Genomic DNA, 18,376 nt, shown 5'->3' with positions numbered 1-18,376 from the left:
TTCTAGAAGACCATTTGTGTAAACAGTCTCCTGGCACCCACCCCTCAGTCCTCAGAGGAGATGTGCCTTATCCCAACCTAGGCCCAACCTGGGATTGCCACTATCCTGGCTTGAAGAATGAATACGTGAAAAATAAATGAGTAAACAAGCAATTGAATGAAATAAACCCAACCGTAGAAAAGCCATTGCTTGCACACTATATGATTTGGAGAAAAAGTATTCTCTTTTTCCAGGTAATAGAAGATCGTTTCAAGATAGAAAAGGATAAAGGGAAAGCAAAATCTCCCAAGGAGAAGAAGTCCTCAAGTGCCAAGGTTGCCAAAGGGAAGGGAAAGGATCCTCCTGAGGCGAACACAGCAGTGAAGAAGACCACACAGCTGAAACGGAGAGGGGAAGACGATGACACTAAACCTTACATTGGTCGGTGACATGCCCTCCTGTGGGCTACCTTTCCCTTCCTGCCTTCCAATCTACAAATTAGCTTGAGAAATCATTCCAATAACGATGCTTAATCTTTCACTCTTTATGAAACCACAAATCACATACTACCCATGATACCCTAATCGAAAAATATTGCTCTGTAGCAGTTCATTTGTGTTTTCAGCAAATATTTATTTAGCTCAGGTCTTGTTGCTGTGGGCAACATTGTCATAATGCGAATAGGAAGTCACGAGCTGAGTGTGCTACCACCAAATAGCTTCCTACCTTGTTGGGGGCATTTTAAAAAGTCAGCCATAATTATGAGACAAACTAGAAAGTGACTGGGCTAACAAACTAGAAAGTGTTGTAATGAGTGAAATACGGTGGCGATAAAATCAGACCAGTGAATTTGGGACTCACACAGAGCACACAGTTTCCTGACCTGACCTCAGCTTCTCCTGCTATTAGTTTCTCTTAGGGCAACTAGAATTTCCTTTCATTTTTGATTATTGATATAAAGCTGGTTTGACCCGTGCAGCCTGTGAGTAATTCATTGCCACCGTCACTTGAACCCAGATGGAGCTTCCTGTTATTATTGGCATTGCGTTCAAACGAGGTGGCAGGCCTTTACATCCTTTATCAATTTGCCTCTCCTGACGTATCTCTGCTCTAAATCCACTAGACCTAGAAGCTATGATATGATGGATTCGGTAGATAATATCAACACTGATTTGTTTAGTGATAGGAGGGAAATTATCGCTTAAAAATGAAAAGTTTGTGCATGCTGCATTATTTGTAAATTTATCTTCACGGGCTATTGTGGGATTTAATGTTTTCACATACCATCTAGCATGAATATTAAAGTACAACAATTATTTTTACCCCTCAGAATCTCACAGTCAAGGATAAACTCATATTTTAACATTAATAAAAACAGTGTAATGAGGGCTAAGCAGAGGGGGGAAATTTAGGAAGGTGCACAATATATATTTTAAAAGTTTAATGCAATAAGTATATAATTGCTACGTAACCCATACTCAGCATTCACACCTATTGACATAAATACACAGAATACTTTGGTAGGGGGCATGTCCATATTCGATATTTCCCTCTCCTGTAAACACCTCTACTTATAAAATACCACAAAGCTGCAGCCACTCGTAATTCAGGAGTAAAGCCAGATGTTGCTCAAAAGAGGTTGAACCCCCCTCCAAATTACAGCCCACAGCCTAAACCTTTTCTTTTTACAAAAACCCGAGCACACATTTTCCATGACCACAGGCCCCACGTATGTTTGTCCTTCTATTATGACTCTATCTCATTTACAAAAGTGATTTAATATTTTGTAAAATGGCCACAGCCTTTTCACTGGAAGGGTAATAATGAAAACCAGTCAACATGACTGCATTCCGGCCAACTGGACTGTTTTTGGCAAGCCGGAGGTATTATAAACGCATGCATAATGTATGTAGCCATTGAACTGGCTGAGTGCAACCTGTTCTCTTTTAAAATGACGGCTGCTCTTTTTTATGGTATTTTGAACAGACGATGAGCCAGATGATGGTGCCCAACATTACATTATAGTCGTGGGCTTCAACAATCCTCAGCTATTAGCGATTATGACTGAGCTTGGCATTCCCATAAGCAGCGTGATTAAAATATCTTCAGAGAATTATGAGCCTCTGCAGACACACCTGGCAACAGTTAGCCAGCAGCAGGAAGTTCTTCTTCAGCCAGAAGGTATGCAGTCTGCTACACAACCCGCTGAATCTTTCAGTATCACCCACTGTCTGTAAAGTACAAATAGATTTTTCTTTCCAAAAAAATAGTCACGCAATAATACATTCATTGTTAAATCCTTTTAAGGCTCTGATTCGCTGTTTATGCTGCTTGCCCTAGTCAGGTGCTGTAAATTTTACAAATTAAGATTGTATTCTGTTTATATCCCTGTGTAGCCACAGAGAACATGGACTGTGGGTCGGAAGACTTGGTTATCTGACTACCTTTCTCAGGGACAGTTCATCTAGAACTTTTACCTGAAGTGTGGGCTAGAAAAGATCGACTGTAGCTAATGGGTTCTTCCAGAAGCCACAGTCACGACATGGCCCACGGGAGGTCATAGCTTTGGATTCTTGATGTGTTTTGCTTCTGGCTTATTGTGATAAATCAGAGAGGGCACTCTATCTTCCAAGCCTTAGACTATGAAGCTATAGAGTGAAGTCCCTACCACACTGCCATTCACACATTTGGAGTCACGGGATCTTCATCCAAGGGAGTTGTGCCAGAATGGCTCTGTGGGAAGGGAACTGAAAGTCACTGGACCCTTTAGCGATAGAACAGGGATTCTGTGTAAGCCTGCGTGACCTGAAAGTCCAAGAGTTTCTGCCACCTTCTGTTGCTTTTATTGTTATTTACTAATAATACCATTTGCACAGCATTTTGTAATCTGTATAGGGATTACAGATTATATTATATATTATATATGTTGTATAACCACATCCCAATTTCTAGAACACTATGTTTTGAAATTCTGTTCCACATGAGAAATTTCTACCACTGATGATAATAAGAGTCACCATTTATTGGGCAGATGCCTCGGGACGGGGCTCAGTGCTAAGGGCTTTAAGTGCATCGATTTCTATAGTTGCTACAACCACCCTCAGAAGCGTGTTTTATTACGGCCAGTCCCCAACTCACAATGGTTGGACTTAACAAATTTTCAACTTTACGATGGTGTGAAAGAGATTTGCATTCAGAAGAAACCTTACCTTGAAGTTGGAATTTTGATTTTTTTCCTGGGCTAACAACACGCTGTATGATCCTCTTTTGTGATTCTGGATGGTGGCAGCTCCCGGTCATCCACGTAATCACGAGGGAAAACTACCAATATGCTGACAATCATTCTGTCCCACACAGCCATTCTGTTTCTCACTTTCAGTACAGTATTCGATAAATTACGTGAGATTTGCAACACTCTATTACAAAATAGGCTTTGTGTTAGATGATGTTGCCCAACTGTAGGGCTAATGTAAGTGTTCTGAGCATGTTTAAGGTAGGCCAAGCTAAGCTATGATGTGTATTATATGCACTTTCAAATTTTCAATGTATGATGTGTTTATTGGGATACAACCCCATCCTCATCATATGTCAAGTAGGATCTGTATTTCCATTTTACCAAAAGGACTCTCAGCCTTGAGGCAGCTATTAAGGAAAAGAGGTGAGATTCAAACCCAGATACTCCTGTCTGAAAGCATAGTTGTAACATTAAATAACTTATTATTGAAGCCAGTGAGAAAATGTCCCATAAGTCTGTAGCCTCTCTACAAAAAAAAAATTAATATATAGAAAGAGAATCACAGAAAAATAGACTTTATAGTAGAATAATATCTTAGTAGTAGAGCCCATTTAGTTATAGGTGTAATAAATATAAATATTATAGGCAAAATTTCATGTGTAACTTTATGGGAATTGGTCATTATTTTACAGTCAGAGCACAAATGCTCAGAGAAGGCTCTAGCTATTTGAATGTGACCAAAAGTTACCTGAAGCGTCAATCATTGACATGGTCTATTTTTAGCCATGTGGGAGGAAGAATTGGATCACCAGCTTTTCTAACCCATTATGAAACAAACACACTAAGATGGTCAAACAGTGATTTGGCAGAAAAACTGCTCCTACACAGATGAGATCTAAGGGTGATAGATATCTCGAGCATATTTAGCTCCACAAATGTGTGACCTTACCATAAGGTTTCTGGGCCTCAAGTGTAAAATGAAGGGGTGGGATGAGCTCGGGTTTAATATCAATTTCAGAAGTGAAATCCTCTGATTTCATAACTCTATAATCCAAGTCCAAAAGCTTCTCAAAATTATGTTTGTTTATTTGCCTTTTCTGATACCGCACAGACACCTTTCAGTGCATGTCACCCACCATGTCCACTTAAAGTGGGAAAAAATTCAACATTCTCATCTTGTTGTGTTAACATGTTGCTATGATTAGACATAAAGGCTGAAACACTGAAGAAAGAGAATGCCATAAAAGAACTTGACATTTTCTGGAAATACCTGGAACCAATCCTGAATAATGAGAAACCCGAAACAAATCTCTTTGATGTTGCTCGACTGGAGTACGTGGTCAAGGCAGATGACTTTCCTTCTGACTGGGCAGACAGCGAGATGATGGTTAGTACACGCATTAGTGAGAGTGAATGGTTCGGCCATGTGGTAGTGTGGTTCCATTCATCACATCCACTCATTCCACCGACATTCACCGTGAATTGACTATGCACATGACTTTGGGATAGACTCCACTGAATGTCCAGTGATGGTTATAGCCTGGGTCTTTAGCTTTTAGTATATGAATTAATGGCAAAGAATAAGATGGAGACAGAGATGAAGGAAGGTAATTCTTTTATTTGGTGGCATGTGGCTTTGTCTCATACTTTTAACAGTGTTCTTGGCAGTAGAGTCTCAATATATGGTGTGTTAATTGTGAAAATGGTAAATTTTACAGTTTTTTTCAAATTACATTATCTTTCTTTTTTTAATATGTCAGTTCCAAACATTGCTCTTCTAGGCCCTTGATTTTATTGCCAAAAGTGAATTTTCTTTCTTTTTTTTTTTTTTTTTTTTAAATTTTTTTTTAACCTTTATTCATTTTTGAGACAGAGAGAGACAGAGCATGAACGGGGGAGGGTCAGAGAGAGGGAGACATAGAATCGGAAACAGGCTCCAGGCTCTGAGCCGTCAGCACAGAGCCCGACGCGGGGCTCGAACTCACGGAACTGTGAGATCACGACCTGAGCCGAAGTCGGCCGCTTAACCGACTGAGCCACCCAGGTGCCCCACCAAAAGTGAATTTTCAATATATTTGGCCAACTGGGTCTATCCTAATGGGATAACTTGGACCCACCCCAACAATTAACAAGTATTTTCCGAGAGCATTTACTGGCCCCTGCTACTGAGGATCTTGCAGAGGCATGACCAAAACCATGAAACAGAGAAGCAGTGTTCAAGTGCTCAGCTAGGTGAAATATACTCTAAGTTTCTGATTAATTTAGAAAAAGAAGAAATGGGGTGTATCAAAAAGTAATAGCAAAGGCTAGATACACAAGGGTTTTTTTTTTTTTTTTAAAGAAGGTTGAGTGACTACTTCTCACGGATGTTGTGGAAGATATCCAAGCATCCCTATCACAGAAGACTTCTCCAGTCTCTTTCTGGCCGACCCCCTATTCCCACAAACAGGGGCCCAGAAGTGCTGAATTCCCTGCAGGGTGATATATTTCAGCATCAAGGGAGCTGAATTCTTAGGGAAAGCAGAGTCCTGGGGAATGATCACACCAGGTGAGTGCTCTAAAGGGAGCTGGGCAAAGCAGGATACAGGGGGTCCATGGGTGTCTGTGCACAGTGAGTATGGATAGCTAACAAAAAGAAAACTGTATAAAAGGAGAGTAATATTGAAGCCTGGAACAGTTTCCGAGTCAAAGGATAGGCTGCCCGTGGTCATGGGTTGGAGCATAAACATCTCTCACTGTGAGAGTCCCTGACTATAGTGTCTTGACATGGATGTGCACATGGTAAGAAAAAACACTGAGGAGGGAGGCCCACATCTGCACTTTGAAGGGTGGACAAGATTGGAATAAGTAACAATGCGTAGATCAGCTTGAGTGATTAAGACTGTCAACATAAAGCAGGAAATGTCATAATTGTAGAAATAGAACACAGAAGTCTGAGACTTTGCCAATTGTAAGAATAAATATTAGCCTTGACCTATGTATGGAGATGAAGCTGACCTTAGAGAGAATCTGTGGCTGAAGGCAGAGTTGTTCTAAGCAAAACTGGTTGCTATGAACTCCCTTGGCATGGCCTCTTTCCACCCCTTCATCTAGACATCTCCATCTCTCCTGTTTTGTCTTTCACTTTTCCGCCTCCTAAACCAGAGTTCAGAAAAGAATCCACTGCCCTCTGTCCTGTACTGTTTCATGCCAAATTTGGTCAATATGCTTCTCTACCCTGGAGATATTGGCATTCCAAGTAATGTAATACTATGATCATTCCCTCCTATTCTATGGGAATTCTGGATTATACCCAACAAGTATGAGATATGTTTGGGGAAGAAGCTATGTCTCTAGATATCCATGAAACCCCACCTCAAAGCCAGCTTCCTACTCTCTCTCTCCAATAGACCCTTTCTTCTCCTAAGAACATAAAATCTATGCCTAACAAAAACCCACATCTACAAATTTATGTTGGAGAAATAATCTTCCTGTCATCTGGGCCACATCCTGGCTGCATAACCTCTCAAGAACTTGCATACATTTTTGGTTCAATCAGGTGTAGGAGATATAATTCCTGAGCCATAATTCAGAGGAGGCAGTAAAAAGCATCTTCCAAGGCAGCCTCAGACCACGTGTCTTTCACTCTTGCTCTAGTTAGGGCTTTCTTCTTTGTGATTTCTTCACCCTCCAGGCATAGACTGAGAAGAGCTGAAATGTACTAAACCCAAGGTAGAGTACATTCCATTGATCTTCAGCACATAGATGTAAACACCAAGGCACCTAATCACAGCTTCAAAAGACCCAGAACCCTGCTTCCTCCTCCAGTGTCCACAATTTTCTGTTCATTAGAAGATTTTAATCCCTCCATTTTTAAAGAAAATGAGCAGACTATTTTACTTCTTTAAAACATAGAGTAGAAGAATTTAAATGGCAATTAAAGTTCAGAAATTTTTATGTTAAAAAAAATAGTATCGTCTCAGTTGAAATACTAGAACATTCCTGACCTCAGAACTAGAACGTTAACACCGAGGATGTCTAGTCAGGCCTTGAAAGGAACAGTCAGGAATGAAAATATTCGGTTGTCTAGAGAGCCACTTACGGCTAGGGTGCCCAGCTGGACACACTGATCTCCTATCAATCAGTTTGCAAGTATTTATTGAATATCTTCTTCATGCCAGAGCTGTGGTCTGGGTCCAATTGCAGTAGTTTTTTTAGAGTCCAAACATGCCTTTATAAGGTACCATTTGTACTGGCTGAATGACCCAGTATTGAGAATGATAGAGAAAGAGAGCCTTGAAAACGGTTTGGTAATGGGCTTGGGTTCAAAAAGAAAGGTTTCATATCGAAGGACAACGTTCACATTAAAGTTTGGATCACCTGAGAAACCCAAGAGTAATAAATCTACTTCTCATAGAAATAGACTAAATACATGGTATGGACACATGATGTCACACACTCAGCTATATGTGTAAGTTGGTAATGGCCTCATATCCAAAGCAGAAGCCAGCCAACGAGTCTTCTTCCTCTCTGGAAGAAGGAAAGCATTAGTACCTTTGTCTGCAAACAAGTCGGCTATATTTCTGCTGAACCAAGGTAACGAAAGCTTTACATCAAATAAATGCCCATCAAGAAGTGCTAACTGCTCACGTAAGACATCTGCAACATCTCAAGTTAAGACCTGGGTTGCTGACATAATTTTCTGGCTTTTAGCATGCGATTTGCTGTTTTATTTAAAATGAATTAGCTAGTTAAGGTAAGGGATCATCAGGCAGAAGTCTTACCATATTTCTTATAAACACAAGCAAAAACTGTGTTTCTGTGCCAGAATTTAGGCAAAGAGTAGCATGTTGAAGCTTAACTGAAGAATGTTCAGTCATTCTTCACACAGTAGGCATGTGAATCCCAGACTGGTAACTCTGCCTTGAAGATGGGTGGAACTCAGCACTTCTCTGGACTCCCGCCAGACTGTGATTCACTAGCCCCCCAAGGAGTTATCTCATTCTACCTTACCTCTGTAACTCAGAGCTAAGATGAGCCCACTTAATTCTCCTTTGTTTTCAGGTAGGCACACCTAGTGATAACAGTGCTTTTCCAGTTCTGGAAATGAAAGCCCAGGTAATAGGGGTATCTGATCGACTACTTGCTTGCTTGCTTTCTAAATAACAAAACTTATGGGTATTATATACAGAAACTGTGGACTATCTATTTCTTAGGGTTTTTTTTCCCCCTGAAGGTAGCACAGAACAGATATTGAAGTTACCTATCCAATATGGTGTTTTAGAAACTGAGACATCAGAGAATGGGCCATGTCACAGAAACTGATGAACAGGGTGTTTTTCACTTAGTTGAAGCATTAATAGATTCTTACGGTATTAGACATAAGGCCCTCCAAAGGGAACATTCCACATTATGGTGAACAAGACGGACAAGAAGGGTTCAACAAATAAAGACTCACTCACCATGGCTGGTATTCAGTGGTTTGGGGATGTGCTTGGTTTAGTTGTTAAGAGAGAAACAAACCATACATCGGTTCCAACAACATAAAGCTAATAATTAACTATCATTAATTCTCTCACTGTAGCTGGAATTGGGTACTGAAATTTTTGAAAATGTTGCCTGTTTGATGTATGACACCCTGGATTGGAAGAGGCAACACCAACACTATTTGGAAAGCATGAAGCTTATAAATATTCCACAAGTCGTTAGTGAGAAACCTCTCTTGGAAGCCATGTCAGTTACTGAGGTAGGCACATCCTGGGATGTCTTCAGTGGGCTGAATGATGAACTGAACAACTTAATTGTCACATTTGTAAAACATATGAAGGAAAAATTGCATAAATACTTGTAGGAAGGAAATACGGCCTTCTGGGATTTAAGAGGTAAGAGTGGGAACAAGGAGAGCTCCCCAAACACAGTCTAAAGGACACCTATGTGGTCAGGACTTTATGAAGCTCCCTAACAACCTGCCACATGGAAAATTGATGATAGAACTCACTTTTAGCCCCTGGCACAATAATTAACACCTGAAACACAGAGGGATATTGATAAGTTAATCACATTGTTTATTTAGCACCTAAAATAATGACCAAGACTCATCCCCTGTCCTCCTCATTGAGGTTGACTTTTAAGGAGGATGGCAGTCACGTTAACGGTGGTTTCAACAGAGCATGATGAGCGTTGTGAGAACAGCTTGGGCTGCGGTAGAAACACTAAAACATGGCACCCAACCTGATCTTGAGAGGAGCAGCAAGGGGAGAGGGAGGAGTTGGGAAAGCCTCACCCAGCAGGGTAAGTGATGTGGGTGAAGGCTGCGTATGAACTGTCTATAGGAAAGCCTGATGGGGGAAGGGACAGAAAGGTATTCTCAAGAAAGGGGCAAAGATGTACACACATATAGGGCCAAAGGAAAGAAGTATTAGCTCACAAGCCAGGACCACAGGGTAGGTCTGTGCTCCCAGGTAGTATGTGCAAAATGGAGAACAACACGAACTCCTATTAAAGAGACAGGAGGAGGATGCCCTCTGGTGCTGAGTTAGAGAGTTTGGGTTGTACCCTTAAGGTTATGGGGGACCACTGACAGAGTTTAAAAGGGAGCGTGGCATGATTCTGAGTCACCCAGGGACCAGTGCCCTGTCTCCCCATCCCTTTCCTGGCAATTGCTCATTGGGCTCTGTTAGGGAAAATTGAAAAATGTCCATTAACCATTAACTTCTTCCCTCCCTCAGACAAAACCCTTTCATTTGATCCTAATATTAGCCAATGGTTTTGTGGTGTGAACGTAATTATACAATCTCAGAATCCCGTCAGACCCCATCACGCCAGCATTTGACGAAAGAATCTCTCAGCTGGATACCTCAGTCATTTCTTTTGAATACTTCTTTTAGGCTCCACAACCTGTTGCTCCAACCCCTGGCAAGAAGAAAGCACAGTATGAGGAACCCCAAGCCCCACCATCAGGCATGTATGAAACCTGAAAACCAACATTGTGACCTGGGGCTTTAAGGAATACTGACTAGCCTCCATATTGCCTTCAGACATCCCTCCACCTAAACATCCTGCATTTATTAGTGCATGGTCATAGTTTGAATTTATGGATCAAATTTTGATGGAAGAAATGGAGAACACATCTTAAGCGAGCAATGACATATTGTATATTTTACAGTAGCTTTCGTCTTCACAACTGAAGTAGACATGAGATATTACAATGACTTGCTGAATCCAATTCCAGAAGAATTCATTTCTGTGCCCCTGATACTGCACTGTATGCTGGAACAGGTAGGTGGGTATACGCCGAGGCTTTTTTCCCAGGTGGGTCACCTTGTCAGTCACTTCAACTCTCTTTGTTTGGGGTTTTAACTATTTTAAAACTACACACATAATACCTGAGTGCATTCTCCTTTATAAAGATTAGAACATTTTAGATAAAACTAAAGTTTGCTTTGACCATCTGTTTTAATATCCTTTCTTTTGCAATATTCTGGAACAATTTATATAGCATTCCCTGAAGTTTCAGCAGACATGGCCTTGAAACTATCTGTGTCTTCTGTCACTTTTAAATTTATTTTTAAATTTACATCCAAGTTAGTTAGCGTATAGTGCAATAACGATTTCAGGAATAGGTTCCAGTGACTCATCCCCTATGTATAACACCCAGTGCTCATCCCGAGAAGTGTCTTCCTTAATGCCCCTTACCCATTTAGCCCATCCCCTCACCCACAACCCCTCCAACAACCCAAAGTTTGTTCTCTGTATTTAAGAGTCTCTTATGTTTTATCTCCCTCCCTGTTTTATATTATTTTTGCTTCCCTTCTCTTATGTTCACCTGTTTTGTATCTTAAATTCCACATATGAACGAAGTCATATTATATTTGTCTTTCTCGGACTGACCAATTTCGCCTAGCATAATACCCTCCAGTTCCATCCACGTAATTGCAAATGGCAAGATTTGTTTCTTTTTGATTGCAGAGTAATACTCCATTGCATATATATATATATATATATATATATATATATACCCCACATCTTTATCGATTCATCCATCGATGGACATTTGGGCTCTTTTCATACTCTGGCTATTGTCGATAGCACTGCTATAAACATTAGGGTGCATCTGCCCCTTTGAAATAGCACACCTGTATCCCTTGGGTAAATACCTAGTAGTGCAATTGCTGGGTTGTAGGGTAGTTTTATTTCTAACTCTTTGAGGAACCTCCATACTGTTTTCCAGAGTAGCTGCACCAGTTTGCATTCCCATCAGCAGTGCAAAAGGGATCCTCTTTCTCCACATCCTTGCCAATATCTGTTGTTGCCCGAGTTGTTAATTTTAGCCATTCTGACTGGTGTGAGGTGGTATCTCATTGTGTTTTTTTTAACGTTTATTTATTTTTGAGAGAGAGACAGAGCATGAGCTGGGGAGGGGCAGAGAGAGAGGGAGACACAGAATCTAAAGCAGGCTCCAGGCTCTGAGCTGTCAGCACAGAGCCCGACACAGGGCTCAAACCCACGAAGCATGAAATCATGACCTGAGCTGAAGTCAGACACTTAACCAACTGAGCTACCCAGGCGCCCCTCATTGTGGTTTTAATTTGTATTTCCCAGATGATGAGTGATGTTGAGCATTTTTTTCATGTATCTGTTAGCCATATGGATGTCTTCTTTGGAAAAGTGTCTGTTCATGTCTTTTTCCCATTTCTTCACTGGATTATTTGGTTTTTGGGTGTTGAGTTTGATAAGTTCTTTATAGATTTTGGATACTAACCCTTTATCTGATATGTCATTTACAAATATCTTCTCCCATTCTTTTGGTTGCCTTCAAGTTTTGCTCATTGTTTCCTTTACTGTGCAGAAGGTTTTTATCTTGATGAGGCCCCAATAGTTCATTTTTGCTTTTGTTTCCCTTGCCTCCAGAGACATGTTGAGTAAGAAGTTGCTGTGGCCAAGGACAAAGGGGTGTTTGCCTGCCTCTAGGATTTTGCTGGCTTCCTATTTTACATTTAGATCTTTCATCCGTTTGAGTTTATTTCTTGTGTATGGTATAAGAAAGTGGTCCAGGTTCACTTTTCTGCATGTCACTGTCCAGTTTTCCCAGCACAATTTGCTGAAGAGACTGTCTTTATTCAATTGGATATTCTTTCCTGCTTTGTCAAAGATTAGTTGGCCATACGTTTGTGGCTCCACTTCTGGGTTCTCTATTGTGTCCCGTTGATCTAAGAGTCTGTTTTTTTGTGCCAGAACCATACTGTCTTGATGATTACAGCTTTGTAGTGCATCTTGAAGTCCAGGATTGTGATGCCTCCAGCTTTGGTTTTCTTTTTCAGGATTGCTTTGACTATTTGGGGTCTTCTCTGGTTCCATACAAATTTTAGGATTGTTCCAACTCTGTAAAGAATGCTGGTGTTGTTGTGATTGGGATAGCATTGAATATGTAGATTGCTTTGGGTAGTATTGACATTTTAACAATATTTGTTCTTCCAATCCGTGAGCATGGAATATTTTTCCATTTTTTTGTTTGTCTTCTTTAATTTCTTTCATAAGCTTTCTATAGTTTTCTGTGAATAGATTTTTCAACTCTTTGGTTAAGTTTATTCCTAGATATTTTATGGGTTTGGCTGCAATTGTAAATGGGATAGCTTCCTTGACTTCTCTTTTTGTTGCTTCATAATTGGTGTATAGAAATGCAACTGGATTTCTCTGCATTGGTTTTATATCCTGCAACTTTGCTGAATTCATGGATCAGTTCTAGCAGTTTTTTGGTGGAATCTTTTGGGTTTTCCCTATAGACTATCATGTCATCTGCAAAGAGTGTAAGTTTGACCTTGCTGATTTGGATGCTTTTATTCCTTTGATTGCTGACGCTAGGACTTCCAATACTATGTTGGATAACAGTGGTGAAAGTGGACATCCCTGTGGTGCTCCTGACCTTAGGGGGAAAGCTCTCAGTTTTTCCCCATTGAAGATGATTTAGCAGTGGGTCTTTCCTATATGGCTTTTATGATCTTGAGGTATGATCCTTCTATCCCTACTTTCTTGAGGGTTTTTATCAAGAAAGGATGCTTTATTTTGTCAAATGCTTTCTCTGCATCTATTGAGAGGATCATGTGGTTCTTGTCCTTTCTTTTATTGATGTGATGTCTCACATTGATTGTTTTGTGGATATTGATCCAGCCCTGCATCCCAGGTATAAATCCCACTTGGTCATGGTGACTAATTATTTTAATGTATTGTTGGCTAGTATCTTGTTGAGGATTTTTGCATCCACGTTCATCAGGGAAATTGGTCTATAGTTCTCCTATTTAGTGGGGTCGTTGTCTGGTTTTGGAATCAAGGTAATGCTGGCTTGATAGAATGAGTTTGGAAGTTTTCCTTCCATTTCTATTTTTTGTAACAACTTCAAAAGAATAGGTGTTAACTCTTCTTTAAATGTTTGGTAGAGTTCCCCTGGAAAGCCCGCCGGCACTGGACTCTTGTTTTTTGGGAGATTGTTGATTACTAATTCAATTTCTTTACTGGTTATGGGTCTGTTCAAATTTTTTATTTCTTCTTGTTTCAGTTTTGGTGGTTTACATGTTTCTAGGAATTTTTCCATTTCTTCCAGATTGCCCAATTTATTGACATATAATTGCTCATAATATTCTCTTATTATAGTTTGTATTTCTGCAGTGTTGGTTGTGATCTCTCCTCTTTCATTCTCGATTTTATTTGGGTCCTTTCCTTTTTCTTTTTGATCATACTGGCTAGAGAGTTTATCAATTTTGTTAATTCTTTCAAAGAACCAGCTCCTGTTTTCCTTGATCTGTTATACTGTTTGTTTTGTTTTAATTTCGATAGCATTGATTTCTGCTCTAATCTTTATTATTTCCTGTCTTCTGCTAGTTTTGGGTTTTATTTGCTGTTCTTTTTCCAGTTCTTTAAGGTGTAAGGTTATGTTGTGTATCTGAGACCTTTCTTCCTTCTTTAGGAAGGCCTGGATTGCTATATACTTCCCTCTTATGACCACCTTTGCTGCATCCAGAAATTTTGGGCTGTGGTGTTATCATTTTCATGGGTTTCCATGTACTTTTTAATTTCCTCTTCGATTTCTTGCTTAGCCCATTCACTCTTTAGTAGGATGTTCTTTAGTCTTCAAGTATTTGTTGTCTTTCCCAATTTTTTCTTGTGGTTGATTTCAAGTTTTGTAGCGTTGTGGTCTGAAAATATGCACAGTATGATCTCAGTCTTCTTGTACTTTTTGAAGGCTGATTTGTATCCCAGTATTTGATCTATTCTGGGGAAAGTTCCATGTGCACTTAAGAAGAATGTGTATTCTGCTGCTTTAAGATGAAATGTTCTGAATACATCTGTTAAATCCATCCAATCCAGTGTGTCCTTCAAAGTCATTGTTTCCTTGTTGATTTTCTGTTTAGATGATCTGTCCCTTGACATAAGTGGGTGTTGAAGTCCCCTACTATTATGGTATTATTATCAATGAGTTTCTATATGTTTGTGATTAATTGATTTATATATTTGGGTGTTTAACGTTGGGGGCATAAATGTTTACAATTATAAGGTCTTCTTGATGGATATACCCCTTAATTATGACATAATGCCCTTCATCACCTCTTGTTATAGTCTTTATTTTAAAATCTAGATTGTCTGATATAAGTATGGCTACTCTGGCTTTCTTTTGATGACCATTAGCATGATAGATGGTTCCCCATCCCTTACTTTCAATTTGGAGTTGTCTTTAGGTCTAAAACGGATCTCTTGTAAACAGCGTACAGATGGATCTTGTTTTCTTATCCATTCTGTTACCCTATGTCTTTTGATTGGAGCATTTAGTCCATTGACGTTTAGAGTGAACACTGAAATATATGAATTTATTGCTATTGTGTTGCCTGTAGAGTTTCTGGTGGTGTTCTCTGGTCCTTTCTACTCTTTGTTGCTTTTGGTCATTTCTCCCTCAGTGAATGACCCTTAAAATTTCTTGCAGGGCTGGTTTAGTGGTCACAAACTCCTTTAGGTTTTGTTTGTCTCAGAAACTTTTTATCTCTCCTTCTATTTTGAATGAAGCTGTGCTGGATAAAGAATTCTTGGCTGCATATCTTTCCAATTCAGCACACTGAATATATCCTGCCATCCCTCTGGCCTACCAAGGTTAAGGACTTTTTTCTCTTGTTGCTTTCATGATTCTTTCCTTGTCTGTGTATTTTGTGAATTTGACTATGATATGCCTTCTTGATGGTCGGTTTTTGTTTTTGTTGTATGGGAGTTGAATGGGAGTTCTCTTCTACTCTTTTTTTCTTTCCTTCATCTTCTGGGACCCCTATTATTCGGATGTTATTCATTTTTAATGAGTCACTGAGTTCTCTAATTCTATTGTTGTGCTCTTTTGCCTTAGCTTCCCTCTTTTTTTTCTGATTCATTATTTTCCATAAGTTTGTCCTCTGTATCGCTGATTCACTGCTCTGTTTCATCCATCCTTGCTGCCATGGCATCCATTTGAGATTGCATCTCAGTTGTAGCATTTTTAATTTCGTCCTGACTAGATTTTACTTTTTTTAAAATCTCTGCAAAAAGAGATTCTATGTTTTTTTTCAACCCCAGCTAGTATTCTCATTATCATGATTCTAAATTCTGGTTCAGACATCTTACTTGTATCTGTGTTGATTAAGTCCCTGGCTGTCATTTCTTCCTATTCTTTATTTTGGGGTGAATACTTTTATTTTCTCATTTTGGAGGAAGAAAAGTATTAATTATTTTATTAAATTATTTTTAACATTTAAAGAATTAATTTATTTTATTGAAAAAATAAAAATTAAAAAATTAAAAACAAAAAATCAAATAAAGGATGCTAGATCCTAGGTGTGTTTTGGTCTGGTTGTTGAAAGAAGCTTGATAGAATAGAGAAAAAAAGGAAAGAAAAGAAAAGGAAAAAAAAGAAAAATGTTTGAAAATTTTATAAAATGAATACAATAAAATAGATAAAATGAAATGATGAAAATAAATTACAATTTTAAAAATATTATAAAAAATAAAATATACAGTAGAAAAAAATTAAAGAAAAATCTTTCATAAAAACGGAAAATAAAAATAATTTTTTCTCTTTCTATATTCAAGAATAAGAAAAGAAAAAGAAAAAATTTGAATAGATGGACCAGCGAACAGAATGAAATACAATTGAAGTTACATCCATGTTCCCCCAGAAGTCAAACTATGAAGCACTTTATAACCCATAAACTTAGCAGGCGGAAAGACTTGTGGTGTTTCTCCAGAGGGTAGTTGGCACAGTTGGACAGGGCTTGGTGTAACGGCTCAATTCTCCACTAGATGGCGCTGCTTAGCTTAATGGGGTGGATCGTTATGCACGAGTACACCTGTATGTGCATGTACAGGAGAGGTGAAAATGGCGTCACCCAACTACCTAGTCTCTAGTATCAGAATTATGTGCTCTCACCCACTGGCAATCAAGCACCCCTGCTTTGTCTTTGGCTTCCGTCCACTCCCTGCTTCTACACCATCTGCAACCAAGCCATCAGCCTGCCAGGTAGCATCTCCCTCCCGAGTTTTATCTCCACCCCTCTGGAGAGGGCCTCCCCAAGCAATGGCCAGGTGCTGGCCACCCCCAGGAATGTTCCTGCGACCGCACTGCTGTAGATGCCCAGAGACTGCCACTGAGTGCCAGCCTGACCCAGAAGAAGTTCACATGATTGTGTAGAAGCAGCGTTTCAGGGATTATGGTAAATCACAACACACATCTGGCCCCAGGCTTCACTGCCCCTTAATGTCCTTGTTCCAACATCAGCAAACATGGCTGTTCTCCAGGGTCCACTGGAACCTTTGCCACACTGCCTCTACCAAATGTCCTCCCAGCAGGGGACCCACCTCTCCCCGTGTGGCCCAAGGACCCCTGGGACCTTGTGGTCTTCTCCTGGGGATTCGCCCTTCCTACCAGAGTACTGCCAGGTATGGAGCTGAGGAGTTTCAGACTCTGGGATCCCCTGTTTATAGAGTCCTAATGGTATTGAAACCCTTTCCTTTCTCCTTTCTCCCTTTCTTGTTAAGTCCCTTATGGGTGTTTCCACTCTTTCTCTTTCTCTCCAGCTGCTTTAGAGGGGAGTGCTTTTCCTATACTCTCCCCCTGTCTGCTCTTCTCTCCACAAGCAAAAACAGCTCCTTACCCTCCGCGGCTTCTCTCTCCCCCAGTTCACCTGTCTGCGCTGCATACGTGCATAGTTCTCTGGTTCAGGTTATGCAGATTGTTTTGTAAGTCCTCAGATTAGTTTTCTAGTTGTGCAAGATGATTTGGTATAGATCTAGCTTCTGTTCAGGGAAGAGAGAAGCAAAAACCTTCCATGCTGCTCTGCCATCTTGGCCCCTCCCTCCTGTGTCTAGTGTTATTTTAATGAATGAGAAAGGGAGGTAGACAGGTGGTTAATGGTCTTTGTCTTTAAAATTTCTTTTATACTTGTAGGTTTAATCAGGTTTTTCTCTTTTTCAGGCCAATTTTGATCATTAGTGTTTTTTAATAAACATCCCCATTTTATTTGCGTTTTTAATATCACATAAAGTTCTTTGCTCACTTACACACATTTTAAAGTTTCCTTTGCATCTGGTTATGTTCCTTTTCTATGACTGATGTTATTTATTTTACTCTTCTGTCTTCTTGATCATGGTTGTCAGTGGTATATCTATTGTATTGGTCTTTTCAAAGTACTAGCATTTTGTTTCATTGACCAACTTTCATTTTACTTTTTGTTTAATTAATTTCTTCATTTATCTTTATTATTTCCTTCTTTCTACTTTCTTTATTTTGTATTCCATTTGAATTGAAAGCTTATTTCACTTATATTCAGGCTTTTTGCTTTACTTAAGGCTACACATTTCCTTTGAGTATTTCTTTGGCTGTATCTTGATGCTTTCAAGCTATTCAGTTCTAAATCTTTTATTTTCCATTGTTTACTGTCAGTTCCGAATTTTATTGTGTTATGGGCCGTAAAGATGGTCTGCGTCTTAAAAAATGTTTTTTAATTTCCTGAACTTCCTGTGTGACCTGATATATGTGGTCAATTCTTGTGAGTTTTCCAGATGTATTTGAAAAGAGTTGTTATAAATTAACTCATTTAATCCTTAGAACAACCTTATGAAGCAGAAACTATTTTTGTTCCCCATTTTACAGATAAGGAAACTGAGGCATAAAAAGGT

The 18,376-nt window shown here is 39.5% G+C and overlaps 1 protein-coding gene across 6 annotated transcripts in view; it reads left to right on the top strand.

Moving 5' to 3' along the window:
* The window catches only part of SPAG17 (sperm associated antigen 17), a 239,608-nt gene that overhangs the window by 76,247 nt on the left and 144,985 nt on the right, over window positions 1-18,376 (top strand). For 5 of the 6 annotated variants that reach the window (XM_042953607.1, XM_042953606.1, XM_042953608.1 and 2 more), the window contains exons 5-10: window positions 234-420; window positions 1,966-2,160; window positions 4,420-4,601; window positions 8,778-8,939; window positions 10,081-10,153; window positions 10,359-10,471. In XM_042953607.1, coding sequence (XP_042809541.1) covers window positions 234-420; window positions 1,966-2,160; window positions 4,420-4,601; window positions 8,778-8,939; window positions 10,081-10,153; window positions 10,359-10,471 — 912 coding nt within the window. The remainder of the gene's footprint in view (window positions 1-233; window positions 421-1,965; window positions 2,161-4,419; window positions 4,602-8,777; window positions 8,940-10,080; window positions 10,154-10,358; window positions 10,472-18,376) is intronic. The other variant, XM_042953611.1, reaches the window with a different exon arrangement.

The sequence above is a fragment of the Panthera leo genome, chromosome C1 (genome assembly GCF_018350215.1).
Source record: "Panthera leo isolate Ple1 chromosome C1, P.leo_Ple1_pat1.1, whole genome shotgun sequence".
NCBI lineage: Eukaryota > Metazoa > Chordata > Mammalia > Carnivora > Felidae > Panthera > Panthera leo.
Note: the sequence above shows the minus strand (reverse complement) of the source record. Positions and strands in the feature narration are given on the sequence as shown.